This window comes from Metarhizium robertsii (genome assembly GCF_000187425.2).
Source record: "Metarhizium robertsii ARSEF 23 chromosome Unknown MAA_Scf_35, whole genome shotgun sequence".
Lineage (NCBI taxonomy): Eukaryota > Fungi > Ascomycota > Sordariomycetes > Hypocreales > Clavicipitaceae > Metarhizium > Metarhizium robertsii.
This window is the reverse complement of record NW_011942177.1, coordinates 19,765-46,265: the sequence shown is the minus strand read 5'-3', so window position 1 is coordinate 46,265 and position 26,501 is coordinate 19,765. Positions and strand designations below refer to the sequence as shown.

At 51.6% G+C, this 26,501-nt stretch overlaps 12 protein-coding genes across 12 annotated transcripts; 3 read left to right on the top strand and 9 right to left on the bottom strand.

Moving 5' to 3' along the window:
- Positions 1–1,805: 1,805 nt before the first annotated feature.
- On the top strand, positions 1,806–2,716 carry MAA_10394 (uncharacterized protein; the record flags this gene model as incomplete). The annotated part of the gene is made up of 4 exons (XM_007828392.1): positions 1,806–1,949; positions 2,002–2,142; positions 2,206–2,427; positions 2,486–2,716. The coding sequence occupies 4 exons, from the start codon at positions 1,806–1,808 to the stop codon at positions 2,714–2,716; spliced, it is 738 nt and encodes a 245-aa protein (XP_007826583.1).
- Positions 2,717–3,071: 355 nt separating this feature from the next.
- Positions 3,072–4,207, bottom strand: MAA_10393 (uncharacterized protein; the record flags this gene model as incomplete). Its single annotated transcript, XM_007828391.1, has 3 exons — positions 3,072–3,810; positions 3,869–3,996; positions 4,079–4,207. The coding sequence occupies 3 exons, from the start codon at positions 4,205–4,207 to the stop codon at positions 3,072–3,074; spliced, it is 996 nt and encodes a 331-aa protein (XP_007826582.1).
- Positions 4,208–5,215: 1,008 nt separating this feature from the next.
- MAA_10392 (uncharacterized protein) lies at positions 5,216–6,346 on the top strand (the record flags this gene model as incomplete). Its single annotated transcript, XM_007828390.1, has 6 exons — positions 5,216–5,329; positions 5,388–5,579; positions 5,728–5,802; positions 5,868–6,032; positions 6,176–6,238; positions 6,293–6,346. 6 exons carry the CDS (start codon positions 5,216–5,218, stop codon positions 6,344–6,346), a joined length of 663 nt encoding a protein of 220 aa, XP_007826581.1.
- A 154-nt stretch (positions 6,347–6,500) lies between these two features.
- On the bottom strand, positions 6,501–7,130 carry MAA_10391 (epoxide hydrolase; the record flags this gene model as incomplete). Its single annotated transcript, XM_007828389.1, has 2 exons — positions 6,501–6,965; positions 7,032–7,130. 2 exons carry the CDS (start codon positions 7,128–7,130, stop codon positions 6,501–6,503), a joined length of 564 nt encoding a protein of 187 aa, XP_007826580.1.
- A 2,773-nt stretch (positions 7,131–9,903) lies between these two features.
- On the bottom strand, positions 9,904–12,034 carry MAA_10390 (heterokaryon incompatibility protein; the record flags this gene model as incomplete). Its single annotated transcript, XM_007828388.1, has 2 exons — positions 9,904–11,435; positions 11,497–12,034. 2 exons carry the CDS (start codon positions 12,032–12,034, stop codon positions 9,904–9,906), a joined length of 2,070 nt encoding a protein of 689 aa, XP_007826579.1.
- A 1,017-nt stretch (positions 12,035–13,051) lies between these two features.
- MAA_10389 (carbonic anhydrase) lies at positions 13,052–13,670 on the top strand (the record flags this gene model as incomplete). Its single annotated transcript, XM_007828387.1, has 3 exons — positions 13,052–13,137; positions 13,215–13,392; positions 13,443–13,670. The coding sequence occupies 3 exons, from the start codon at positions 13,052–13,054 to the stop codon at positions 13,668–13,670; spliced, it is 492 nt and encodes a 163-aa protein (XP_007826578.1).
- A 155-nt stretch (positions 13,671–13,825) lies between these two features.
- MAA_10388 (Glyoxalase/bleomycin resistance protein/dioxygenase) lies at positions 13,826–14,224 on the bottom strand (the record flags this gene model as incomplete). Its single annotated transcript, XM_007828386.1, has 1 exon — positions 13,826–14,224. One exon carries the CDS (start codon positions 14,222–14,224, stop codon positions 13,826–13,828), a length of 399 nt encoding a protein of 132 aa, XP_007826577.1.
- A 530-nt stretch (positions 14,225–14,754) lies between these two features.
- MAA_10387 (ZIP Zinc transporter) lies at positions 14,755–15,935 on the bottom strand (the record flags this gene model as incomplete). The annotated part of the gene is made up of 3 exons (XM_007828385.2): positions 14,755–14,789; positions 14,853–14,980; positions 15,037–15,935. The coding sequence occupies 3 exons, from the start codon at positions 15,933–15,935 to the stop codon at positions 14,755–14,757; spliced, it is 1,062 nt and encodes a 353-aa protein (XP_007826576.2).
- A 1,125-nt stretch (positions 15,936–17,060) lies between these two features.
- MAA_11809 (Ribonuclease H-like protein) lies at positions 17,061–17,396 on the bottom strand (the record flags this gene model as incomplete). The annotated part of the gene is made up of 1 exon (XM_011412997.1): positions 17,061–17,396. The coding sequence occupies one exon, from the start codon at positions 17,394–17,396 to the stop codon at positions 17,061–17,063; it is 336 nt and encodes a 111-aa protein (XP_011411299.1).
- Positions 17,397–18,827: 1,431 nt separating this feature from the next.
- Positions 18,828–19,543, bottom strand: MAA_10386 (uncharacterized protein; the record flags this gene model as incomplete). Its single annotated transcript, XM_007828384.1, has 2 exons — positions 18,828–19,120; positions 19,222–19,543. The coding sequence occupies 2 exons, from the start codon at positions 19,541–19,543 to the stop codon at positions 18,828–18,830; spliced, it is 615 nt and encodes a 204-aa protein (XP_007826575.1).
- A 1,124-nt stretch (positions 19,544–20,667) lies between these two features.
- Positions 20,668–21,340, bottom strand: MAA_11808 (uncharacterized protein; the record flags this gene model as incomplete). The annotated part of the gene is made up of 2 exons (XM_011412996.1): positions 20,668–21,191; positions 21,247–21,340. 2 exons carry the CDS (start codon positions 21,338–21,340, stop codon positions 20,668–20,670), a joined length of 618 nt encoding a protein of 205 aa, XP_011411298.1.
- Positions 21,341–22,729: 1,389 nt separating this feature from the next.
- MAA_10385 (S-(hydroxymethyl)glutathione dehydrogenase) lies at positions 22,730–24,267 on the bottom strand (the record flags this gene model as incomplete). Its single annotated transcript, XM_007828383.1, has 4 exons — positions 22,730–23,008; positions 23,077–23,508; positions 23,595–24,055; positions 24,114–24,267. The coding sequence occupies 4 exons, from the start codon at positions 24,265–24,267 to the stop codon at positions 22,730–22,732; spliced, it is 1,326 nt and encodes a 441-aa protein (XP_007826574.1).
- Positions 24,268–26,501: the final 2,234 nt, after the last annotated feature.

Here is a 26,501-nt window from a genome sequence, read left to right as displayed (position 1 = left end):
AAGTTAGGCATATATACTTTTAATATGCTGTATATTATTAACGCAGGCCAAGTTTTACCGTAAGTTGTACACTTCTAGCCGACTCCATCTGTGCGTATTCTAAGCTCCATCTCCAGATTGTTGTGTATGCTCCGATGACTGCGGATCAACAGAGACTTGCTTCAACATGTGCGAGTCATGCTTTAACGGCCCGAGAGGAAGATTCTGCGTGGAAGATGGGCATACAATCCGCCAGAGGTTTGTCGCCGAGGGGGCTATTTCATTTGAAGAGTTGTCTCCAAATTTTGCTGAATTTGGGCCCAAACTAGGGACAGACGCTATGGAGGAATAAGAGGACGCGTAGTCGGCGACTACGGTTATATACTGCGCGGCTGGTTGGCCGAGAACCATCGCATGGTGAAGCATCTCCCGCCCACACTAGCCAACGGCTGCAATAGTTACAAGTCCTATAGTTGGTAGCATCAACCATTATTGTCTTGATTAGTTAGCGCTTGCTTCCAGTCATGTGGCTATCAAACATGGTGCTGTTTATCATCGAATAGGTTGAGCGTATGAAGTGCTGTGTCCCCTAATGCTATGCCAACGTATCAAGAAAAAATTGCCTTGTTATCAACAACTTATGAAACTGATGTACCAGCCCCCTAACGCACTAATGACTTTGCACTACACAGTAAAGGTCAATTGATATAGGCATCTGAGAGCAACAAATCTCAAACGGTGATGCGCATTTGGCGTTGATCTAGACAATGAAGTAGAAGCCCATCCTATGACATGCAAGCCTATGGTTACCAACGTTTAATATAACTAACCTGGTATTTGGTGCATATCATGACACTCATTCTGGTCGGAACATGTTCCGACTGCAAAGTTGAGCGTTGCGAGCAGCCATGGTCGGTGAAGGGCTTCGTGGCATATTCAGGTTACGCCAAGAGTCTACATGTACCGGACCCATGGACATTCCACAAACGCTGGTTTCAGGATCTGGTGACAGGCGACTTGGAGTTTTGCGCTCATTTGCTTCACTTTAGACCTCATTTAGGAAATGATGGCCATGGCAGTTGGACCTGTCGGCAGCGCACCGACATGGAGTTGCAGGGCTCCGTGCTACGATAAGCGTTCATGGTGATGCTCCAGCCTTGTCACAATTTAACCGTTATGGATACCTATAGCTGCGCTGTATTGTTTATATCCGCATCCCAGCCCATTTATTCTTATCTGCCGCCCCGTAAACCCAGCCTAGACCCTTTCCCACATGGCTCTAACCCCAGCCGTGCATGTGATGTTTGTGCGAATCAGCCCATTGCTGTCTTCCGTTCCGCGCTTTGACGTCGGCAACTACATCGTCGGCCAATCATGCTCTACGACGCAGCATGCTCTCATTTTGTTGAGCGATCGCAGGTGGCATCACCAAATGGCAGAATTTGCGGCTCTGCTGACTGGTCACCGTTTTCTTTTACAATACAACAGCGTCGTCCGTGCAAGTGGTAATGAACCTTGCTGGAAGGCGGTAGGTGTCGATCTCAATACAGGGTATGGAATATATCGGCCAAGTGAAGATGTCTGATTTCTTGGGCCAAGGTGGAATATATATCGTGAGATTCCCGACTTGAAATATGTTGTCATTCGCTTGACTTTAGTTCAACGACAACCAGTCTCTCGTTTACCACCTTACATTCTTTTTTCACCATTCGTTCCTTGACGGTCACTCTTTCTTTTTTTCTTCATCAAGAATTATTATAATCGACTAATTCCTTCGGTTTCATACACTCTTTTATTCACAAAAACAATCTTTTACAAGAGATATAATGAAGTTGACATTTTCCTCCGCCATCTTCATCTTGGCGGTGCCATGGGCTTCAGCCCGGCCGGCGACACCAACGACCGCCACCAGTGCCGTAACATCTGTCGCTGCTCCTACAAGCACAGAGGTGGTTGACACCTCCTTTGCAGTACGTGTACCAATCTGGAAAAATTACTTGGCTCTCAGCTGATTCAGCTTAGAACATCTTCAATCTTGGCATATTGACCGAGCGAGGAGCCGACCTTCTCCACGAGCTTCTCAACGAGAAGCACGAATCGAAACCCAAGCGATCTGTCGCTGTTCGAGAACTAGCCATCAATCTGCGAGACCAACTAAACTCTGTACGTAATCATCTGCCCTGTCACATATTTACAAATTCATCATGTAGCTTACACCATCTCAAGGGGGACGTGGACCTCAACAAGGCACTCAACGATGGCCTCAAAAAGCTCAACAGCACAACCGCAGAGGTTGATCTGAATGACTTGAAAACGCAAGGATTTCAAGTCCTTCGGGAACGCATCGAGGCCGAAGATTTCAATAAACTTGCCCAGAAGCTATTTCACGCTGGGACTGCGAAAATCACCAGACGAGAGACATGGAGCTGGGCAGGGTTTTTCAACGGAGTAAGTTGTCACACCACATGGAGGCACTCGCAAATCGGGCTACTGACGTGACGAATAGCCTATCCTCCGTACTGCTGCCAAAATGGGCGTCAGTGTCGCAAGCAATCTCCTCGGCAGAGTAGACCTCAACAAGGTTGCTCAAAACGGCCTCTCTGCGCTAGGCAACATGGTTGGCAGAGTTGATATGAATCAGGCTGCTGGTCAGGGTGCGGGCTTACTTGGTAGTATGCTGGGTGGGATTGATATCAACAACGTAGTCAAGGGGGCCTTGGGATTTTTGTTTCCATAGGCGCGGTCATAAACCTCGAGTTTACGGCCCGTCTCCTATAACGTGCTTGTAATTGCAATGGGAGCGCCTGAACCTTTACCGAAACTTTAATAGCCGCCTCCACAGGCATCAAGGTCGGTCTCTGGCGCTTGAAACCATGAGGGGTTTAAAAGGACTTGGATGTATACTTTGATTTCAGCTAGATAACGGCCTTTTGGCTGAGATAATAATACGAGTACTAATTTTTTATAAAATTCTCACATTGCTATAGCTTAAGCAAGTAAACAAGACAAGTAGACGGCATCCACATAATTCCAATTCCTAACTAAAGCCTATCTACCATCTAGTTTATAGCACCACACTACTAGTTACACGCTCACACCTCGGCCACCTCGACGACAACCTCAAGCAACTCGCCAATGATACTCGTTTCGCCAGCCTCAGCAAGCACGGCCTCCGCGGCGGTGTCTTCGGCCGCTACACTGACGGCTGCCGCGTCGGCCTCCGCAATCACAGTATCTAGCGCCGCGCCCTCGATCGCGGCACCCCCGGCACTTTCGAGACCGGCAGCAAAGAACCGGTACTCGCCCACCTGGCCTGCCTTGAGCGCGGCCTGCAGGTCGGCGTCGCGAATCAAGTTTCCGGCAGCGCCCTCGACGGCACCTTCCGTGGCGCCCTCGGCCGCGCCTTCCTCAGCACCCTCAGAAGCGCCTTCCTCGGCCGCGCCTTCCTCGGCAGCTTCTTCGACACAGTCCCCGGCCCCGGCCCGCTTGCACGGGTTGACGGGTTTCTGCACCTCGCCCTTGGCATTCTTCTTGAAGTGTTCGCTCTCATAGTCGACTCGCGCGCTGGGCAGCTCGGCCACGTTCTGCTTGCACAGCACCGAGAGGCTCAGACCACCGCCCTTGTGGTTCAGGAGCCCTGTCGGGATGACCATCTGCTGTCGGCTCGCAAGTCCGTCAATCAGGGACATGCGCATCGTCTTGAGCGGGTCCAAGCCTTGCGCCTTGATGAAGCTGTCAATTTCGCCGTCGCCCTTGAACCAGTACGTGCTTGGCACCCACGCCTTGGCCGTGTTGGCGAGAGCCTCTGCATCGGCGAGGATGGCGCAGTACCTGTCAGCCGTTGCATGTTAGTCCCGTCATTGATGTTTGTCCCGGCACGACTACGAACCAAGAAGTAGGACCGCCGGGCCATTCCCCCGGCGCCGGAGACGTGTACACGCCCGTGCCGATTTGTATGCCCACGGGAGGCTTGGTCAATGTGAGCGTCTTTGCTGCAATGTACTCTCTTGCTTGCGCCTGGCGAGCATCGTTAGTAAACCATGTAAAAATTGCATGGTAGTCAATGTCCAGCGACGACATGAACCATGGGTTGACGCACCTCTGCTACAGTTCTGTACCCGATGATGACATTCTGACCTCGTTTTTCTACAGAATGTGTCTTGTAGGGCGAAGCCACGATGCTGGACACGAGAACAGAGGCTACGAGGGCGAGCTTTGGCAAAAACATGTTGATAAACTTGGAAAATGACCGTGAAAGAAGGGAAAGAGAAAATACCGTTCCTCGCCGGAATGACTGTACTGTACTCTATTGACCTGGTAGAAATACAGAGCACGCAGCAGTCTACTTATATGAATACCACATGTAGTCATTTCAGACCGTTGAAATGTCACTACCAAGGCGTTTTCGCATTAACGTGCAATGGCAGCATTGCAAAGGTTTGCATGAGCAATGATGCTCATCTCACGACTCATGACAATACGAACCGCCCCTGGACTCCGGCAGTTGTCTGAAACCAGATAAGCGACCTGGTTTCGCCGGCATAAATTCCCCAACATGTTTGCAATGCGGGATTTTCATTGGTCATGCTTTGCAAAGTTGGGGATTCTTGTTACTCGCGGAGACGTCAGATATATGGCTTCGGGGAAATAATAACAGAATTTATGCCGCACCCTGTAACAAGGGACTTGTTATTATCCGCACGAACTAGCCTCATGCTCCTGATGGCATTATGCCGCCTTCATAAAATCATGCCGCGGGAATGATGATGAAACAGTCTCAACACCTCGGCAAAGTCTGCGCCTTGCGAGTCTCATCATGTCCGTCATGCCTGTGCGTCTGCAATGGCATCACTGCCACCACGTGTGGCTCATTCAGGTCCTCGCATGACGAACAGTCGGCTTGTGAATCCCGCGTTGCGCTAATTAAGTAGCTTCTAGCTTTTTGATAATTCAACGGCACGAAATGGCTCTAGGAGGCTCAACCCCTGTTGTTAATGCTGCCATGACTTGTTCTTATGCGACTCTCACTTTTCTCAAGCCAACAATTTGTATTTCAAGTTACAAGTCGAGTTTTTGCCTTTGGAGACGTACTCGGCGTTGTTGATTGAAGAGTGCAGTCCGTCTTACATATACAGCCCTTGTCCTGCAGCCATCTCACTCATTTTCCTCCCAAGCCTCTACTGGTGTACTATTGTTTAGAAAATCTAGCAAACACACACATCTCTACAGAGCAACCATGCACATCCCATCATTTCTATTCTCTGGCCTGCTGCTCCTCGGAGCCGGCCTTGCCCGCGCAGAAAATACCCAGGACAATGAAGTTCTCTGCAACGGCGACTCCCCCGAAATGGTGCGTTGAAAACTGGACCGAAATGCATGACTGTGGGTTTCTAACTTGTTCATACTAGGGAACCAAGGACTTTGTCTTGTACCTCCGGAATTGCCACAACGTCCACAACAACGTTGTCAACAAGCCAGCCGCACCGCCCAAGCCAGAGGTCAAGAAGATTAATTGCACCGAGGTGCTCAAGAATGACAACCGCATCGACTGCCGTGGCTTGGATCGCAAGGGCTGCACGCTCCGCTCCTGGGAATACGCTGTACGTGCTCGTGACCCCCCCAAAACCAATATCAAAGCTGGCCATTACGGAAAAACTAACATGACTATTTGTAGGGATGCAAAAAGGTTTGACAATGTTGCACGTCGATGGACTCGTGGCGAATCAGTGCTAACACGGCCCGTCATAGGCGCCCGAGTGTCAAGGCAAAACCGGCGCAGAGGCCAAGAAGTGCGCGGATGACAGAGATGTTCTTCCCTTTGGAGTGAGTCCTCTTATCTTAACGAGTGCTACTATTGGCAACGTTGCTTATTCGAAAAAAAATCATAGGCCGGCGTTTTCTACACGGGCTACATGAGGGCCGCCGTGCCGCAGTACACGCTTCAAAAGACGGATGAGCCCGTGTTCAAGGAGCTGTCGTGCGATAAGCTCAACCCGTTCGACTGCACTGGTATAAACAAGTACATGTGCCAGTATCGCTCATGGCAGGCTGGTGTACGTTTTCAACCCCTTTGTGCCCATTCTGCGGGTTTACATTTACTAACGTCTTTTTCTCTAGGGCTGCATTCAAGCCGTATGTAATCGGGACTTTTACCTTTGCAGATACTAAAGACCGTGACTAATTTTACGCGCAACAGGCCAAGTGCAAGAATGACGCGAATAGAGAAGCTTGCTGTGCCAAGCCGGATAGCGATCCCTCTGTACGTGTGCCCGATGCAAAGAGCTTAGGATGGCACCGCTAACATGAATCTTAGGGCTTTTTCAAAGACACCTACCTGTTGGAGTTTAAGAAGAAGTGCATGGCGTAGAGGTGTCAACAGTACTCCCGTGCTGCACAAGTTTCAGATTGGATCGTGACAAGAGCTATGGCGATGGAGCGAGGGAGAAACCACGAAAGGGGAACACATGTCAAGTAAACCAGGAAAATCAACAGTTTCTTCATTTCACGGATACATATAAAGACTACTGCTGCTTGCCAATTTCTCGCCCACAAAATTGCTTCCACTCCCAAAACTTGAGCGCATCCGGCGCCCCCCGCGGCTCCTGCCACTCGCATCGCGGCGGGAACGGCGACGTGTCAAATGTCAAGCGAAGCCGGAACAGGGGCGTGAATTCCGTCTGCGCCCCGGGAAACTGGGCGTCGTAGGGGCTGAAAAAGGTTCCTTGGTCAAGAGTAATCGTGTACGTCTTTGGCTCAAAGGCAGCTTGTGCCAGCAGCGACTCGTTTATGTTATACTTGCTCATGTCTGCGTTCCCGAGACTCGGAATGCGGCGCTTGGTCAGTGTCATGTTGACTTTTGTCTGAAAGTCGATTGGCGAGCCGTCGCGCTTGGCGAGGTCAACCATTTGGCTGAGTGCTTGTTTGTCATGTGGTTGCCAGTCAAATTCAGCGGCAATCCAGACATTGAGCTCGGCGCGACATATTAGCTGTGCAAATGGTTAACAAGGATTATATGATATGTGTATACGTGTATGTGTGTGTGTCGGATTTACCTTGCCTGTCCCGTTTTCATTAAAGCTAATTTGGCTGGCGTCCTCAGAGTCCCAGTGCCAGGTTTCGCTGCACAGAATGGACAAGAGGGATTCCTGCATGTTTGTGTATCTGGCTGCGTCCAAATTTCAACGGTTGACTGACAAGTGATTTGGACGGCTTTGGTGGTAGGAGCACGCCCGACTAAATAGAGAGACGGCTTTGGAAGATGAGTCAAGTAAAGAAAAGGTGAAACATTGATGGCAGCCAGCGCGTCTGTTTCAACTTGCTTGGGCGGGCCCTACCCGTCGGCAAATATCAATGATTTAATGTTAATCAAAAGTGGCACCTGGGGCAAGCCACTTATCATGTATCGTGGCTCATGCACCTAGTCGCTGCTGGTAGCGCATGGATCAAGACCAGCGCTAATACCGAGTCATACTGTGTGGCTGTGCGAATGACGTCACGTCCAATGCTATATTTATATTATACTTGACAGCACCTATAAACGAGCCTCCAATTTACATCCAGATAACTATATACGGGTCAAAGATCAGGGCCTCATTTAAGAGAAAGCAAGGGCCTGAAAAACACAAGGGCAATTATTAGCTGAATATAAAACTATTCACAAGCACTCTTTAAGCTCTCAGTGCTTGTCATACGCCGTTGTCTTTCAGGCTGTGTACCAATACTGGAAACTATTTTGACTAGGGCAAGCTAGTTGCTAAACACCAAATGTGGTAAGGGCTAAATACTTGGAGCATCATGAATCAATTCATTTAATAGCAGTCTTTGATAGTAAAGGTCCTCGATTTTTCTCAAGGCCTAGTTGACCAAAGAGCTCTATATATACAACAAGCCGAGTCGGTGAGGGCTAGCACCGAAAATTCGGCAATCCAACTTCAGTCGGTCTGTGCGCCTTTGTATTGACAGTTCTCGTCTTCTTTATGTCCAACCTTCACAGCAAAAATGCCAGGGGCCCGAGATAGTTGTCTCCCTAGCGCTCGCGTATGGCGGCCTCGTCCAACTGTTAACTGGCATGTAGCAAGTATTATTCCAATTTACCCGAGGCTTGGTTAGAAAACTAACAATACTACCGAGTTTGCCTCTGGTAATACCTCTAGAGCTACCGTTTTAGGTTCCTATGGTGGCTTTTGGATCAATAAGTTCTCACGGTATTATTTGGACCCCCAGCTGGGGTATTGTTCAACCTACTGGACTAAATGAGAGCAAATTGGCTAGTCTAGGTTTAGGGTTGACTGGGTCGTCTCCTCCCTGGCACACTTAGATCAACACTAGTATCCCCCCTCCATTTTTTCACTCTAGATGTAGTATATTTACTCTTATATTCCGAGTCTTATACGAACGATACGACTGACCCCAATTCTGCTGCTGATTTGAACAAAATTAGCAGTATAATTGGTCTCGCCGCTGCCTCTGTTGCTTGGCATTCCGCTTGAGCTCATCTTCAGGATAGCAGGTTCGTTCTATTTTACTCCATTTTATTTTGTTCCCTGACCAAATTGCAGCGATTCCTTTTTCAAGGTTCCTGTTTTCCCCTTTCCCTAGTCAGACGAAGCTCGTAAGCGTAGTTCGAAGCGCAAACTTTAGAACGGTTAATTGTTTTCTGTCAATCAGTCATATCAACTTCGATAGGCCTCAGGATTTACAATAATCATGCACGCCTCCCTCAGGAAACCGATCATTTCGAATGTGGTGGCTCCATCACCTTACTTGGCCTGCAAGTCCAATCTCCGGCCAGACCTGTAACAAGGGTTGAACAAGGCTTGGGGCAAATAGCTCAATTCATCTAATAACAGTCTTTGATATTGGGCCATTTCCCTGTGACAAGACCTATCACTCAAAGTCTTTGGACTTCTTAAGAGCTTTCACAAGACACAACGGGCAGCGAAAAGCGTAAGCCATTGACGAAACACTGATGAGAAATAAGTTGTGGTGCAAGCTTCGACTCTCGGTGCCAACAGGTAGAGGAGGGTCGACATCCTCAACGATGACAAACTATTATAAGTTGGAAGGCCCCGTTCGCCAACAGCCTACCTAGTTGATATATGTCTAAGCTCTCAGCAGGACCCGCAGGTTGACTTGCTTGTATTGTAGGCTTTACATCAGAAACAGGCGAATAAACCCTCAAATAGTAGTATGCTGCATCTTTAGCTAGGATAGACTTTTCGTTCAGAATTGTCAAGGGCATCAAAAACAGCGAATGACGAAGTTAACCAGTTGCAACGCAAAAGACCAGATGGCAACGGAGATTGTAATCAAGGCTCGGTAGAATATGTTGACAATCCCAACGGCTATTGGAACTCAAGTGCTACCCACGCAGTTGGAAGAACACCGTCCAAAGTGTGAAGCAAAACTGGAAAATCTAACCCATGCGACCGCAGGTTAGGTACGCTCAGTCTCATGGGTGAATCCAGTCCGCGCACGCAGAGTGGCCTACAGTAGTGGCATGTCATGAAAAATCTCAATGCTCTCAATTTCACATGGTGGAACTAGTGTTGATCTCTCAAACCAGAACGCATGATGTTGGAGAATTGCATGCCGCGGCCCAAGTCGGCCCGACGCGTGGGACCGTGAAGGAATCCGGTGGTACCAAGGGCCGCCATCTATATATATTTAGTTTCTACGTTTGTCTAATGTCATTTAATGTTTCCTTGCTGAACATTTAGGATCATGTGCCTGCATCCGAGGATGAAGCTAGAATCACCCTCATGAAAAGCCGGAGTAATAGCAGTGTGCGACCACTACAGTGTTTAAACGCGAGTGCCCGAGTCTAGATGGGCAGAGAGGCAAAATCCAGGTTGCCTCCCGTGCAGGACTTGACTACTGGGATAATGTCAGAGATTGGGTCACTCGGACTTGCCTGTTTCACATCTACATCAGAGTGACCTTTGTCCTCCGAACCTTGCCCGTCTCCCATATAGCTAGCGCCGTATTCGCAGTCAAATGCGCAATGCCACATCTCACCACAGTCCCATCTTCTAGTTCCCGCAGCAGCATAATGATTCTGTCCTTGCCCTCCCCACAACTCCCCAGGAGCATATAGTAGTACTCGTCGCCTACGAACCTGCCCGCCTGCTCATCATCTTCGTCGCGTACCCCGGCGTCCAGCATCACCGTCATGGAAGAAATCACGGCCAGCGGTATATCTGATGCCCGGATCACTTGGCCAGACAGTTCTAGAGCTCCCCCAATGACATGGCCAAATGGGGCAGTCTTATCCGCCAATTCTACAGACCAGCTTAAGACTTGGACTGTCTCGTCGCCGCTCGCATCTGCTTCGATGCCAATCTGTCCAACCGGGAACAGAGTAGTGAGCCAAGACCATGTCGGCCGTTTCAAAGGGGCATCATTTGCGGGTTTTGGCACAATTCTATCCGTCCGGAACCACGCGAGACTCTTGGCCATGTCATTCTTCCACAGCCCGGCAATATATGTATCGCCCGATGCCTTCTGAAGCTCCTCTGCGATGCCGCCTATGGCACGGAAGTTGTCCACGTCCAAACTTAGTTTGCGCCTGGAATACTCGGACATGATGTGCGGCCAGTGGCCCAACGGGGACTGGGTGCTGGGCAGCGCAAGGCCAAATATCGTCGAAGGCAGCCGCTTCATGCCCTCGGCCTTGTAGAGGTTATGCCACCCGACGACGGGCTGGAACGGCTTTGCCTGGCACTTCCATATGATGTCCTTGGAGCCAAAGTATAAAATCCGCGGCGAGAGGAGGGATTCTTGAAGCGTCCAGCCCCGGGAATCAATGGCTTCTTCAGGCTCGTCTGGGGTGTTTGCGTGGACCCAGAGTGTTCCAACGCGCAGCCCATTGTGGCGAGTAGCGTCAATGGCATTTACTGGAAAGGCGATACTTTTGACTGACTTGTCCTTGAATCCTTGATTGACGCTGGATGCGCTCGCAGCAACAATTGTAACGGCGGAATTCTTGTATATCCGCGCCATGTCCTTGATTTGAGACGTCTTGTCGTCCTCGTCGTCTTGCAGGATGCATACGGCATCCACCCAAAGATATCGCAACCCAAGTCTCCGGGTGATGGTGATGGCATCTACAATAGTGCTAGGCGCGGTAGACCAATCCAGTTGGAAACCATGTTGCATTACAGACGTGGTAGTTTTGAAGACGTGTGGCGGTTCGCCCCAGCAATAACTCAGCGCAGCGTACCGTCCACGCCGGGGAGCACTGGCGTTGTTGACAACAAGGCCAATGTTCATCGGCGTCCCCGGACATTCCACGTCAATAACACGAAGGGGTAGGGCATGTTCCACATCCGGGGGGCAAGTGGAAGCGTGGTCGGCTGCGCATTCTTTACGCAAGCGCATATATCCCTCAGCCAGGTCATCACCGACGGCAGATATGGACAGAGGCTGAGGTTTGAAGGACAGAATCACAGGGTTACCTACATCGTGTCAAACAAACAGCAAGCGCATAGATGTCGGTACGGGCCTTGGAAGACGTACCCGCTGCTTCCACCAGGCAGATCTGTACTGGCTCGGCAGCATTTGTAAATGCTCCAAACACAACAGGCCTGTCCATGTAAAAGCCAACCTTTTTATGAAGTACATGAAAGTCACATACTTGTCCCTGGTATACCCAGTTTACAACAATGGCCTCGAGCAGCATGACTGGCGCCCTGAGTCCGGGGTTGTCGTATTGGGCCCTCTGACTCACTTTGCCGGTCATGAATGCTCTGACGGTATCGTCTAATTCTAGACGTTTTGCAGCCTGGCCCGCGGTACGGCTGTACAAGTGGCCAGTCAGTAACATGTCCAATATTGCGCTGCAGAACATGCAGCCTCCTTCAGCGGCTTGTCGAACATGCGGAACTGTGCTGTGGTGGTAGCCTTCTGATGAAATCAAGGCGGACAAACCCCTCGCTGAGCCCGTCATGTCGGCGCACATCTGGCAAAGATGCGGCGGCAAATCTTGTATGGCGGCATGGTACATGGATTGAAGCTGGTGCATGACGGGCGGACTGGACCGGGCGGATTCCGACATGGTTACTGGACGATGAGCGAAACTGACCACGGTACAAAACTGCTGCCTCCTGAGATGTCTGGTCTGAATCTCGAATCACCCCGCTTTCCAGCCGATGCCCACGACAAGGATCAGGGGAATATGCGAGTAACATTGAATACTGTGACCTGTCAAGCCCTGCCCCGGCCGTACCCCGTGTTCCACCACGGGGCTGACAAGGGTCAACTGGTGCATAGATACATACAGTCCAACCCTTGAATTATTCTACATGCGTGACTTGGCAGGGGCGCTCATAATAAATTAGAAAAATGCTTTTTATAGAACCTCTCTTAACACCTAATTTCCTAAAATATATAAGCCATAGTTAATGCATTACCCCCTACTACCAGCTACCCTATCAGGTGACGCATGAAGAATAATTCAGGGGGTGGACTGTATAAAACAGCGTTTCTGATTCGATACCATATGTCTTCTTACAATATACGAAGCACAAGACATGCCTCTGCGAACAGGGCCTTGGATCTAAATGATGCCCTCGGCAGCGTTGCCCAAGTCTCAGACATATGCCATGAAAACGCACCATATAGTCTAAAGCACGCCGGGAGTTGCTCGTCAGGAATAATTCCAAGTCCAGAAAAAGATGGCACTTGGCGCTATACGGCACCAGACATGAAGCTAAAACGTCTGGTGGCTTTTCGTCCCAGCATTGCCCGCAGTCCCAATCTGCACTCCGTCCAAGGCGACACGGTGAAGCTGCGGGCGCGGTAGAAATGTCAATCCAACACGAGGGCGTTTTGGTCGTGCTCCCATTGGCTCGGCGGTCGACGTATCCGTCCCAAGACAAAGGCTATGGCATTGCGACAGAAGCGTTTGAGATGGCGACTGAAGTATACCCCGCGCCGAAGATCAAATCGCACGGGCGGTCGGTCATGAGATATATAAACCCCAAGTTGCAAGCACGAACCCTGATGCAAGTCGACAAGAAATACATTCGGGTACAATCCATGTACATGCGCTTGACAGCCATCATCTGAAACCATGCCTGCCAGTACTGAATTCGAGGCCGCTAACAAGCAGTACGCGGCAACCTTTGACAAGGGAACCTTGCCCTTGCCGCCCGGCCGGTAAGCAGCTCCTTTTCCTGCCTCACGTCCAAGTAGTCAACAGACGGGGCCTGTTTCTGACCGTGCCCCAACAACAGCAAGGTGGCCGTCGTCGCATGCATGGACGCGCGACTCGATCCCGCCAAAGCCCTCGGCCTCGCTGAAGGCGACGCCCACGTCATCCGCAACGCGGGCGGCCGGACGGTCGACGCGCTCCGTTCCGTCGTCATTTCCCAGCAGCTGCTGGGGACGCGGGAAATCGTCATTGTCCACCATGTAAGCCTGAGCGCCCGCGGTCCATCTTCCGACTCCTGACGGTGAAATAGACGGATTGCGGCATGCTCACCTTTTCAGACGAGCAGTTGCGCGCCAAGGTTCGGAGAGACCTGGGCGAGGACGTGGACCACATCTCCTTCCTCCCCTTTGGCGACGTGAAGCAGAGTGTCTTGGATGATGTCCAGGTGCTCAGGAAGAGTCCTCTGGTGCTGGACGTACCCATCTCGGGATACATTTACGACGTCACGAGCGGCAAGATTGAACGGGTGGATGGTTAAATTAAACGCGGCATCTCTGCGCGGGCGCAGGTAATCACTTCATGTGCGAGATAATCATATATAACTTTGCGTCCATTCTTGAATCGTAATCATGCTGCATCTATGTCTTCGTGTACCGTCTACCAATACTTGCCCGCTTGAAGCGGCAAAAATCGCTAAATAGGCGCCGCCACACGGGCCAAAACGACCCTGTAGCCGTCGGCGTCTTCAAATGTCGTCCCGCACCGGTCCCAGTACGGGTTGAAGCTGGCCACAGGGCTGAAGCCGCTCCTCTCCATGCTCGAAACCGCCGCGCCATGGGCCTCCGAGTCAGGCAGGTAAAAGACGAGGAGGTTGTCCCGCGTCGGGGCCCTCCCCGCCGCGTGGCCCGTCTTGCTCGTAAACTCGAGATGGTACGCGGCGCCTCCGTGTCCCAGCACGACCCCGTCGAAGCCCTCGTGGTCCCGGAAGCGCAGCAGAACCTCGAAGCCCAGCCCGTCGCGGTAAAAGGGCAGCAGCGCGTCCATGTTGTCCGTCGGCCTGGCCACGCGGAGATGCGCGGCGGCGAGTGCCATGGTTTGTTTGACAACCCGTCACGTCTGGTGCTTGTTTCCGAATCGATTTTTGCGGCTTCGCCTGATGGAAGAAAGTCCGGATTCATGTACGACTTGCCAGGGAGTCTAGAAACAGCGAAGCAATTTCCTATAAATAGGCGGGGGTGAGATTGGTCCTCCCGGGTTCAGCTCTTCGGGTATTCGGAAGAGTCAGCAGACGGGGAAAAGCTAGTTTACGCCGACTTGCAGCCACCAGACGCCCTTGAGCACCAGACCAAAAGCAATTCTCGTGCGCAAAGTCGTCTGGGCTCAAGTGCTCTTAGTTACACCCGAAAAAAATACCTCGTCAGAGTGCTCCGATCCCGCACCGCCGGCATCGCGCCGTCCAATTCCAAACCAAAACTTTGTCAGTCTCTGCGTTCTCACACACGTTTGTACATCCTCCGGATCATCAAATTCGTTACCATTTGAGCTTTTTTTGTTCTTTTTCGTCCAGTCAACTCTTTCACACGGCGAATCGCGTCCGCGTCAAGCCACTCGCAGCAATGAACCTAGGCAAAAGCGCCCACAATGGACATGCCGAGTGCTGCAGAAACGCACGCCAGTTAGCCTTGCTCAACGTATCCGGTAGCCCGCACTGTTCACGTACCTCCCAGGAGAACCCAAGCAAACGCCTTGGCCTTGTCCTTTCCGCCCATGAGCTGGTTTGCCTCCTCGGACAAGAAGTCCTCGGCCAGCAAGTCGACGAGCGCAGCGTAGATCAACAACCCGGAGGAACTGTGCCCGATTAGCCTATGCAACGAAGAAAATAATCACGCCAGCGAGGAGCATACATTGCATTGAATAGGCCGACGATAATCAAACCAAACGCACTGTCGGGGTCGTAGGTGTTTCGTGTCAGGAGACCGATGGCTTGTCCGATTGGCGCCGTGGTTCCAAACGCCAACACCAACAGCCATGGCCTGAAGCTGGTTTTGGGATATGGCACGGCTGCGATTCGGGAGCCCAGTCCGAGACCTTCAAACAGCTGGTGAAACGAGATGGCGACGAGGAGAATGATGAACCCCTCTGTTGTGATGGACACGGTCATGCCCACGAAGACAGAGTGGAACAAGATACCGCCCTCGAGCAAGGTGATGTTGGTCGACATCTTCTTCAACAGGGCTTGGTCCACGGGCTCCTCGTCTTCAACAGCATATTCCGTAACTGTAACTTGAGCCTTCTCCTCATCCACAGTTTTGCTCCCGTCCTTGGGGTATCGGAGCGCGTCCATAATCTCCGTGTGCTGTCGCACATACTGCTCGTAAAAGGCAATGAACCAGGCAGGCATTGTCGACAGCCTGTTGCCTTTGTCGTTGTAGTCGTAGTAGTTGTGCAGAGTCCGGTCGTCAAACGACTTTTCACCAAACGAGTTCCTGTCGTAGTCGGACGAGGGCGACTTCATGTCCGACGCCATGGCCGGGTTCTGGTGAACAATGGCCTGGCCATGGACCGTCGCCGGCGGGTGAGGGTGTTGCAGTCCCCTCGAGAGTGCCTGCGGCTGCCCGGCGCCGTGTTGATGGTCGGAAAGGCCGGCCCCCGTCGGGCCGCCGTGCGAGTGTCCGCCCGTCTTGGAATTGAGCCACATTTCAATCACAAAAAGAACAAACAGGGAGCCCATCATGATGACGCCAGGCAGAGGAGGATAGTCCTTGATGAACAAGTCGGGGAGACAGGGGTCGCCCAAGCTCATGAATGCCGTGGGCAGTAACTGGCTTGACTATTAGCAACATGCCCGTGTGCTGGGTTGAGTCGCGTGTCAATGTCTTTCTCACATGAACAAAGGCTGTTGCTATAAGAACACCTGTACCGAAGTGTTTACAGGCAAAAAAGACCTTGGGGGGAATCTTGAGCCATTTGATTTTTTTGGCTGCCACGGGGAAGCCGCATCCTGAGGCGGCGTTAGATACAGCAAGACACTGGATTGATGGCTGGGAGAATTACCGAGACACGACATGAACAGAACCACGACTGCAGACGGCCACGTTAGTTGATTCATTGTACGACTGGGCTTGGATGCGAGCGAGTCGATTACATACAGAGGCCAGCCACATGAAGAGGCAGGTCATATTCGGTCTCTTCTCCTCCCCCCTTGTTGCCGCACTGAGGCTTCACTTCGTCCATGATACGCGCGAATCACCAGTATACGCGGATACCATGCAGTGTTTTTCTGATTCGGCTGCGAGGTCGGACGGCAAGAGGAGACGATGTATTATCCGCCGGCCGTATTATCTCAGGTAGACGCCTCACAGACGGAGAAACAAATACAGAGGGTTGATGGTCCAGCCACCTCGACGCAAACGACGAATGCTACTCAATTTATGAGCACGAACATGAAGGAACGTCGCCAAGGCGTAGTACCAGCCGGTATTAAAAAGGAAATGCGGTGTGTTCACATGTGGAGGCCCACGGCCCCGACGTGTTTATCAGTCTCCATCTGATGCGCACATCGTCTACAATTCGCATTCCAATTTTAGCATGAGGCATGGCTGATAGGGTTCGTAACAGATTGACTACATAGACTACACCACACCGCACTGGGTGCCATGATGCTGGCCAGCAGGACCCTGAGCTGAGGTTTGCCTGCGGCAACGGCTGACGCCACCCATTTAGACAGCCAGATAGACTTTGCCATTGCCGATTGGGCAGATGGTGCCATTCCACGGACCGCCGGTGGCGGTCACCGGGTAGTATTGCAAAAGGACATGCTCCGTACGCAGAGGCGCTTGGGCTCCCCCCCGTACGTCAGACCCCGTTCGTGACAAATGGTTGTCGAGATGTTGCCTTGGGGGTCATGACACGACCGTGCGCTCCCTGACTACGTCGTCTGAGCGGCACACGACCTTCCGATTGCGCCTGAAACCGGCCGAGTCGAGCTACGAGGGGGGCCGTCGAGAACTTTTCCCTCGACGATCCCACCCGGGCTGCCAAGAGTCAAGACCGTCCACATACATGGATGGATGCAGATGCCCTTGGCGGCGTGCGCAGCGTGGGGGATGCCGGCCTTGTCGCAGCCGCGTCGACGGCCACTGGCGACTTGGCTGTTGTTTCCAGCATAACCCGTCTCGTTTGATTGATGTTGATGAAACTCCCATGCGGGCTTCGCTGCTGCGACACATGTCACCAACCCCTGGTCCCCCAGTCCTCCATCCATCTTGGGCACAATATCGTATCGTACATATGCCCTCTCCACGACCCCAGAAACAACAAGGGCAAGAATCTGGATTCAATCCAGATCCCCCGCTTCTTGGCTAGATGTCCCCAGCAATTGCGCCCAGGGTTTGCTCTTGGATAGTCGCGCAAGTTCCGAGGTCACATGCAGTCATGGACATGTCCACTGCGCGGTTAAACTGCAAACGCCAAGTTGACCTTTGTCGTTTAGCCACCGTCTTGGAAAACTCTTAGCCGATGCCCACTGGCCAAACGAGCGTCTCTGCACGCACATGATGGCCCGAGATTTCACGATTTGCGCCTTCTTCAACACCACGGAATCGGCGTCGTTTGGTCTTTGTGCATATGCGAGCATGCAGAGCAGAGTTGCAGAGCAGGTAGCTAATCGTCATAAACTTGCTCACAAGACGATATCGAGTAGTTATCTGCACGTGTTCTCCAAGTACATGTATCAAAGGTTACACTCGTTCCGGATCAACTCTGAGCATGGTGGAGTACCAACAGCATATACTAAAGCAGCCCATCGGAATGGCACGCTGGATGTTCTCATTACCAATCCATATGCAGCTCCTCTTATCAAAAACTTGCAACTGCCGAATCTTGACACTAGAGTCGTGAATATCGCAATGCATCGCCAAGTCCTGGCTGGTGGTGACTGAAATGGATGCAAACCACAAAATCGCCCAACGCGGTTGCCAAGGCCAAAAAAACGACACTTTGCCACGAAGGCGGTTTTATCAGATGTCTATTTAAAACATGAAGAAGAAGAAAATTATGCGGCGGGGGGGGGGTGGCCAAGGGGGTCAATGTACAATTTGCTGCCTTCGTTTCATCCGAGTGTCAGCCTACCCCGGTGCACATCCTTTGGCAAAAGGATGAATTAACCTTGTTTTATTCATGCTGACAGCAAGACTATGGCAGTCTACTTAATGGCCCTTCCATCCCAAGACGTCGTCTGACTGACTGTGGGAGATCAGGACAGCCACGTTGTTAGAGAAGACGTTGCGAACAAGCTTCTCCAGTATGCTTCTGCGACACAGTACGAAACAAGTCGCACGGAGAGGAGCAAGGTGTACAGTTTCCAAATCATGCCATACAAGGGACCAATTTGGTATTTGCGACGAATGTGAAACGTGCCTACATATGCCAACACGTACGATGAGAGTATATTAGTAACGCAGCACAACAACCTTGGTGTATATCTACCGCCCTCGGCGCCGACTACCCAAAGTAAAAATTAGAGTTCATCTATTATCGTAATCTCCAGGTTCATCACACATGTCAACCTGTATTCCATGCGTGTGACTGAATGGCGCCATGACATGTTCGCACAAGCAGCCTTGGCACCGTTTACACCGCAATGGTGCCACACTCGGGCATGACTGACAATGGCACAGGGCCAGCTCAAAAAGCCTCAGTGGCAGGCCTTGCCGTATTTCTTCAATCGGAGGTAGTTGTAGGGCAGAGGCGCGAGAAATCCCGCGGCCATGGCCACGGCCCCGGCGGCCCAAAACGCGGGCGAGTCGACGGCAACCTGGCCCCCGGTGAGGTGGTAGTCGACGGCGTTCTCTGCCAGCTCCATGGTCATCATGGATATCATGCTCATGCCGGCGGCGGTTTTCGCGGCAACCGGCCAGGACATGCCGTCGCGACCTTTGCGAAGTAGAACCGTCTCGAGGGCAAGCGAGGTGGTTATGCCGCTCGCCACTGCACAGACGCGGAAACGCGGGTCAGCCGAGGCAGCACGATGGCCCAAGTCTCTGGAGCGCACAACGGGGTTTTTCTGGTGGAGATGCAACCGGACGTACTAGAGATGGCCATGATGGCCCCCATCCCAAGGTCCGGCTGGGATGCCTGGAGATACCACATTGCCGAAAAGTCTCCTGCCGTGCACCCGACCAAGCACCGCAGCGTGTTGACGGAGGCCCGGCGCCACGTAGGCTTGGACGCCCAGAAGCCTAATGCGAATGGCGAACCTAGATTTGGCTTGGACGTTACACCGCAGGCCTTGCGGCTGTTGTTGTTGGTCTTATCTCCGCTGTTCTGGCAAGCCATGCGGAGTTGCCACGGTTTGCGTTTGCCGCCAAAGACCGACCTGGCCCGGCATGATGTGAACCGGTTCATCCACATTCTCTGCTGGGAAATCATGAGACGTGTAGCGGTTGCTGTCACGAGAGGACGGCAAGTCGTGCGCCATTCGGGTTGCCAGATTGATAAATAAATAGGCTTTCATTTGCGCAAGAGGCGCGAAATTGCCGCGCTTGGCTGATGGAGAAATTCCGTTCCTCAGGCAGCAAAGAGTCGATCCATGACTACACCCGCACAAACAGCGCATCTTGCGTCGTGGTCGTCTTGATAGCACTTGCATATGCGTAAAAAAAAAAAATAGCCAACCATGAGGTTTTTCCGCTTCATTCATCGTCGTCGTCAAACCCCATGCCCAGGGTAAACTGGCGGTATGCCGACGTCGTGTCGAAAACGCAGCCCGAGATGCCCCATTTCGTACAATGAACAGAGCCGCGCATGGCTCCCCAGTCGTCCCATCTCGAGACACAGTCGGTGACGCGGCCCGTCAAACTCCTGGTGCTGCAGCTGGTGTTGGAAACAAGTCGTCTCACCATGGTATTTTGTGACGCCGTGCGTGAGGGCTCTGAAGATGCCAAGTTTCCCGCTTTTTCACACATGTGCCAACCCTTCTGTTGACAAATAACATTGGAACCCTGGTCACGGGTGCGCCCCACTTATCCTGGCCTGATTGAGGCCTTGAACTTGAAGGCTGGTGTGTGTGGACGTGTTCATCCGAGTTCAGCTGCAGTTCAGCTGCTCCGTAACTCAGCCTCCCGCCTGGCGGGTAACTCTCACCACGGCCACGGCATGACGCAGAACGAAGACAGCGGTGTCTGAACCCTAACCCTAACACCAGACACAATCAAGTATCTAAAAGACAATGTCGGCACGGTACGTACTGTAATGGCTATTTTCCAACGGTAAAATGTCTGGTCCTCTGTTTTTGTAACTAGACGACCGTCGACAGTTCATTTATGTGACACGAAACAGGATACAAATCATGGTGTTTCAGTTCAAAGCATCAAACCGACGACCATCTTCCCTCCCCAAACCCCAGTTTCAAGCGGGCCATTCCCCAGCTTCTTTCTCACATTCACCGTCCCTGTCCTACTCCGTGCGTAGTCAACCGTCGTCAATATGTCGTCATCCATCGCAGCCATCCCTTCAACGTCACCTCAACCACCTTGCTAGATGCGCCCCAAGACAAGTCCAGCCGTCAAGACACTGCTCATCAAAAAGATGGCAAAGGCACTCACCCCCGCACGAGCAGCATCAGAGGCACATGTTTTTGTTGCGCGTCTCAACGTCCCGGCGGTGGCATAGTTGGCGCTTGGCGAAGTTGATGTGCAGGATGAACTGGTGGACGGGCAGCACTTGTACAAACTGCTAGACGAGGTTGACACGCAGCGCTCCGTGGACAAGCAATAGTACGAGTACAAACTGCTCCCATATGTGCAGCACGTGGCAGAGGAGGGGATACAAGCATCACCGCAGACCTTTTCGGACGACAGACAGTTGGTAGTAGAGCTGGACGAGGTGCTGCATGACCCCGAGCCTGAGCTGGAACCAGATCCCGAACCAGACGAAGAGCCCGAACCGCTGCCGCTGCTACCATCTCCGCCACTGTGGCCGCCTTTGCCACCTTTGGGTGCTCGAGCGACCATGTCGAACCGACTCGAGCCGATGGCGTTGTCGAAACTCGCCGCTGTACCTGCGGTTAGTGTATTTGCCAAAGGGAGAAGACTGATATTGAGCCCAAGACTAACCGAGAGAGTTTGCCGATTCGGAAACATCAAGTGCTTGGCTGATAGCCAACACCATTGCCAAGACAAACAGGCTCTTCATGATACCGAGGTGCATCCTGGCCATGACAAGACAAGCCGATCAAAATTTCTCCCGAGAGCAATGGAAAACCAACAAGTGTGACGTGACGATTTGCTTCCCAAACTGGACAACCGGTCTCTTTTAAATTCGTACCGCTTCCCACCGCCACCGTGCTCTTGCGAAAATCTCTTCTCCCTCACCGCGTGAACCATTTGGGCTTGCGAGTTATGCTCATGCAGCCCTGTCAGCCTAACCCAGGATGTGAAAATTAGCTTACAATTAAAGGTGTACCACTATACGGCATGGCGCTGTGCGGCTGAGGTTGAGTTGCCCATATGCGCCCTGTGATCCTGTCACGACGGGATCTCATCCCGGCCAGGGCTGATGGCGGTTCAGCCGCCACATTCGCTCCCATGCTGATTTCTTCCACTAAGGAACAATCGTGGCGTTGGAATATACTGCTCAAGGAAGCAGCAAGCGTGGCGCGTCTCGATAGGCTGCAAAGTTGGACACGGGCACTCGGGGCAATCTAGATGGGCATTTCAGCCTACATATATCGCGCAGGTGCGGCGGTAGATTGTGATTGGCGCTGTTCAGAATACAAACGCCCAACCTAATTCGTTCGTCTGATTCCAAGGCCGACTTGCTGGCCATTACTAACCTAAATGTTGACTCGGGAATAGGCCTTTGTAGCTTCGGCGTAATTATCCAGGACACCTTTAGTAGTTGGGGATGCTTTAGCCGGCTCTTGAAAGCTATTACAAGCAGGAAAGGCTAACATGTGCTTGGAAGCGCGGCAAGGTCTTGTCTATCACAACTTGAAGAGCAAAATTCATGACATGGTAACATGAAGGCCGAAAGAGGCACGTCTATAACTACCAGACTTGGTCCATCAGAGACCCACTTTACGAATATCATGAAATTAGCTTCCGTCAAGGGTTTCTTGGGGAGTTGTCCCTTTCTCCTGGTGAGTAATTGTTTTGTACAAGTCGCATTCAACCGGTGTCGCGACAGTTATCAGATTCAATCCTTGGGTCATGGAGCAAAAAGATGCATTCAAATCGGCCAAGCCCGATACCAAAGTATAAGTCGCCCTGTGTTAAATAAACACGACCTTGGCCCGGTACGAAGGATGCAAAGATTGGAAGTCAAGGCAGAACAGTTCAACTTGACGCGTTGCATTCTTGTACCTTGCTTCCACTCAACCCTGTTACTTAAACTGCAACATCGGCCACTGGCCAGTCTCCCTCTCGCCCGGGTTACACACTCATCTTTACTTGTTCCAGGATTTTGTGCTTTCTCCGGTATTTGTTGCCCGACCTGGGCGTTGTCAAATAAATAAGTTTACAATCATGATTCAAGTACATTTTGTGCGTTTCCTGCAGCATATCATAGCCATACTTTCGTGCCGAAATGAATACCACATCAGTACCGTGTAAGTGGCGGCGAGCCTTGTGCGGCAGGAGCCGAAAACTTGGTCTCAACAAATACTTTCTGCATGCTGTCCTCCTTATTATCAAACATATAATAGACTTTATCGAGATCCTCTAGTCGAACCCTGTGAGAGACCATTTGCAGCGGATCGAATTCCTTCTTTTGAATTGCCGCTAGGAGGTCCTTCCAGTACATGTGAACGGGGGCTTGGCCATTTCCGATAAACCTGATGCCGCGCTGCATGAGGGATCCTATATTAAAGTGATTCGTCTAGGTTCGTTAGCTCACGTCTCTGTAATAGCAGGCGGATGAAAAGAAAAAAGGCAAAAAAAGCGTACGTATCCAACATAAACACCGGTAATACCACAGCGTCCAAAGGAATGAACACTCTCAATCATCTCATTCACAATCTCACTGGTATCTGTTTCCGCGCCCGTGGCCATCTCCAACCAGTGCAGCCAGCCCTTGGCATACTCTCCAGCTGCACACTCAAGCGCCACATCTGGGCCACGGCCGTCGCATATTTCCTTCAGTCGGCTGACTACCGTTTTGGAGTTTGTAATACCGCTTGATACTGTTTTGAAATCAACCAGGGCCACCCGAGACATGTACTCCCGAGGGAAATGGCTCCTGATATAAGACAGACGCGGCTCCGTATCAACAAACACGACTTTCCTGGCGCCACGGTCAAGAGCAAACACACCAGCCATATGGCCGATAGGACCAGCGCCGAATATGGCCACGCTGTCTGCTTTTTCGACGCCGGTGTCCTTGACACAATGGTAGGATGTTGCGAGGACGTCAGAGAGATATAAACCTGCTCCTCATTTTAGTCTCCTTCCGTAAAATAGGTCACAAGGGTGTTGGACTTGCCTTTCTCGTCGGGGACATCGTCTGGCAGCTCGAGAAGATTCACGTCTCCAAACGGCACGCGCACATACTCTGCCTGCCCGCCTGCGAAGCCCCCGGTAAGATGCGAATAGCCAAACATGCCCGCGGTTCTACCCCCGTACATGGCCTTGGCCATGGCATTCGCATTCGTCTTCTCACATTGCGAAGACTGCTTCCTCTTGCAGTAGAAACAGTCGCCGCATGCAATCTGGAACGAGGCCACATAGCGCTTGCCAACGTGAACATTGTGCACTTGGCGGCCGACGAATTCGGCAACGCCGCAGAATTCGTGGCCGAGAATGTCCCCCTTGGAGAGCTGCAGGACCGAGCCGTGCAAGAGGTGAAGATCGGAGCCGCATACGGTGCTGCCAGTCACTTTGAGGATGACGTCTCGGTCTTGGACGATTTTCGGTTTCGGGACCTGGGCTGTGGTACTCTTGTTAGGGTGATTGCCTCCCCAAAGTCGGGTGGTCAATGGATGTACCGATTTCGACTCTGTTCTTGCCCATCCACACCAAAGCATTCATCCGGTCGCCTTCACCCGCATCCAGGAATGTGGACACATCCTGGGCTGTGGTGGCATTGTCATCGTGGCCAATGGCCTTTTCCACAAGATGGGCGGCTTGAGATGCAGCCATTTCCAAGTTTGTGGTTCCAATAATGTCAAGGGGAAAAGATTCTGTACAAGTGTGGGAATTGATTTAATTCTGGGCTGTACAACTTTGATGGAGATTGAAATCGGAACATGATTCAACATGAAGATTCTGAAATATGACGCCTATGTACTGCGGCGCACTTGTCCATGACGAAAGGGTGACGCGCCCTTTGGTCGCCATGTTGCCATGTCCATGTCGTCGCTGGTGTCAACTTTCGCCACCTCGGGATGAGCAAGCGACTGACAGCGAACCAGTGGGAAGCGCAGCTTGCCCATTGGCGTTAACCGGAAATAAAATCATCTTTCGTCATTCCTGACATCAGAACTCACCAACTAATCGAAACTCATCGCCTCGGCTGTGCAAAACGAATGGAACATTGCCTCCTACAAGGCTAGCGATGACATCGTCCACCAAGGTATCATCCGGGACAAGCGCCAAGTCCCAATTCTCTGTTGCGGCAAGCTTTCTTCCAGTATACACGCGGTGTATCTGCTCGGCAAACAGGTTACGCTCGTGCCATTCGAAGAACCGGGCCTCGGGATGGAGCTGCCTCTGTGCCCATTCTGCGTCTTTGTGTAATTGACCTTGCTGTGCTTGGCTCCCATTTGGATCAGTATCGGCGATGAGTGTTTAGGCGAATGAATCGAAGGAGTTCTGCGACCAATGTTGTAAATTGTTGATGGTGCCAGGTCTAGGTTCCGGGACAGCCATGCGAAGGTAGAGCTCTATAGGGGGTTAATCACAAAATTGTTCCAGAGATGTATGTTGATAGGGAAGACAAGGTAACGATGAGAATTTAGTCTAATTATTGTGTACCCCTTTAAAGTAGAGGTATTCTCTTTGGGTGACAAAACGTGGACAAGTCAAGGCAGGTCGCCTTGATCTTCAGCGATGACAGGCAATAGTTTGGCAAGTATGCACATGCATGGCGCGGTATTTTTGTATACTCGTAATGTAAGGTGTACTCCGTACTCTGTCTTGAATCTGTCATGTCAACACACCAGCATAGTTAGTCAGAGCTGACGCCTGCGGCAAGCTGAAGTTCTACCACCAGGACGACGATCGGACTAACTCAAAATACTGCGCCTTTGATCATCTTAGCCGCGCCCTCCAATACCCCTCCTTTGGGTATCAAGTTTCATCGATTCTAATTCTTCTTCTGGGACTTTCGCAAACAGCTTGGCCCCTTTGCGAGATGGTGCTTTTTGCAAGGGTTGCACACAGGCGGCATTCACAAAGACGGGTAGTCCGTACTACGTTCCGAAGCACTCTCGTCACATATCAACATTTTCAAATCTAGATCCCGGGCCTATGATCGTCAAATTGCAGAAAAGCTGAAAACTAATTGTCTTACGAGTGTCTTAGGGTCAACGGCATCATTCGGAAAGACATGACGGCGTGGGAGGGAACGTAAGACAGAGGACTAGACACAAGGCAATCGCATCGTCATCAGACTTGTCGAACCTGTTTTTCGTGATACGAATCAGAGTGCTGCACTCCGCAAAGGGGCGATCACTCAACTCCCTCAAATTTCATCCCAGCAGCATCAAGTATGAGAAAGAAACGAGTTAACATGTACGGAGTAGCCACAGTCACTCTCGTTTGGACCGTGCTGAGCCATGCGCAGAGGCGTTCCATGGTCTGAGACAAAACCTTCAGCCGCACGGAAATATCCTATGATAGCAGAGTGCCTTGACCGGGGCTGAATGGGCACATCGCCCACTAGCAACATTTGAGAAACCTTGGACTTTTCTCGGCTACGTCATATGCTCTCCGTCGCCACGCACGTCTTCCTTTCTCAAGGGGAAACTACAACCTCGTTTCCACTCGAATATTTAAAGCTTTTTATGCTTTCTCAATACCATCTACAAGGTACAATGAAGCCTGCAGTTGTACTTGTGTCTCTGCTGCCGTTTTACGGTGCTACCGTCTCCATCAGCCACAGACAGACGGCGGAAAGCCTTCCCGTCATTGAAGGTGACACATCCCATCACGTCAACGATGCAAGCAAATCACAACCTTCGGATCGAAGCGGTCTCAGTGCCTCTGGCGCCCAACTCTGCCAGCCGGGGTATTCTTTCTAATGCAGCGGCCGTTGCTGCCCGCTCAATCGCTGCTGTGTCCGGCAGTGTTGTGGCTCAAGAACCACCTTCTATGGTGCTGACGGGCTATGCTACATCTAGGCGGGCCATCCATCTGGCTGGCGGCCTTGCAAA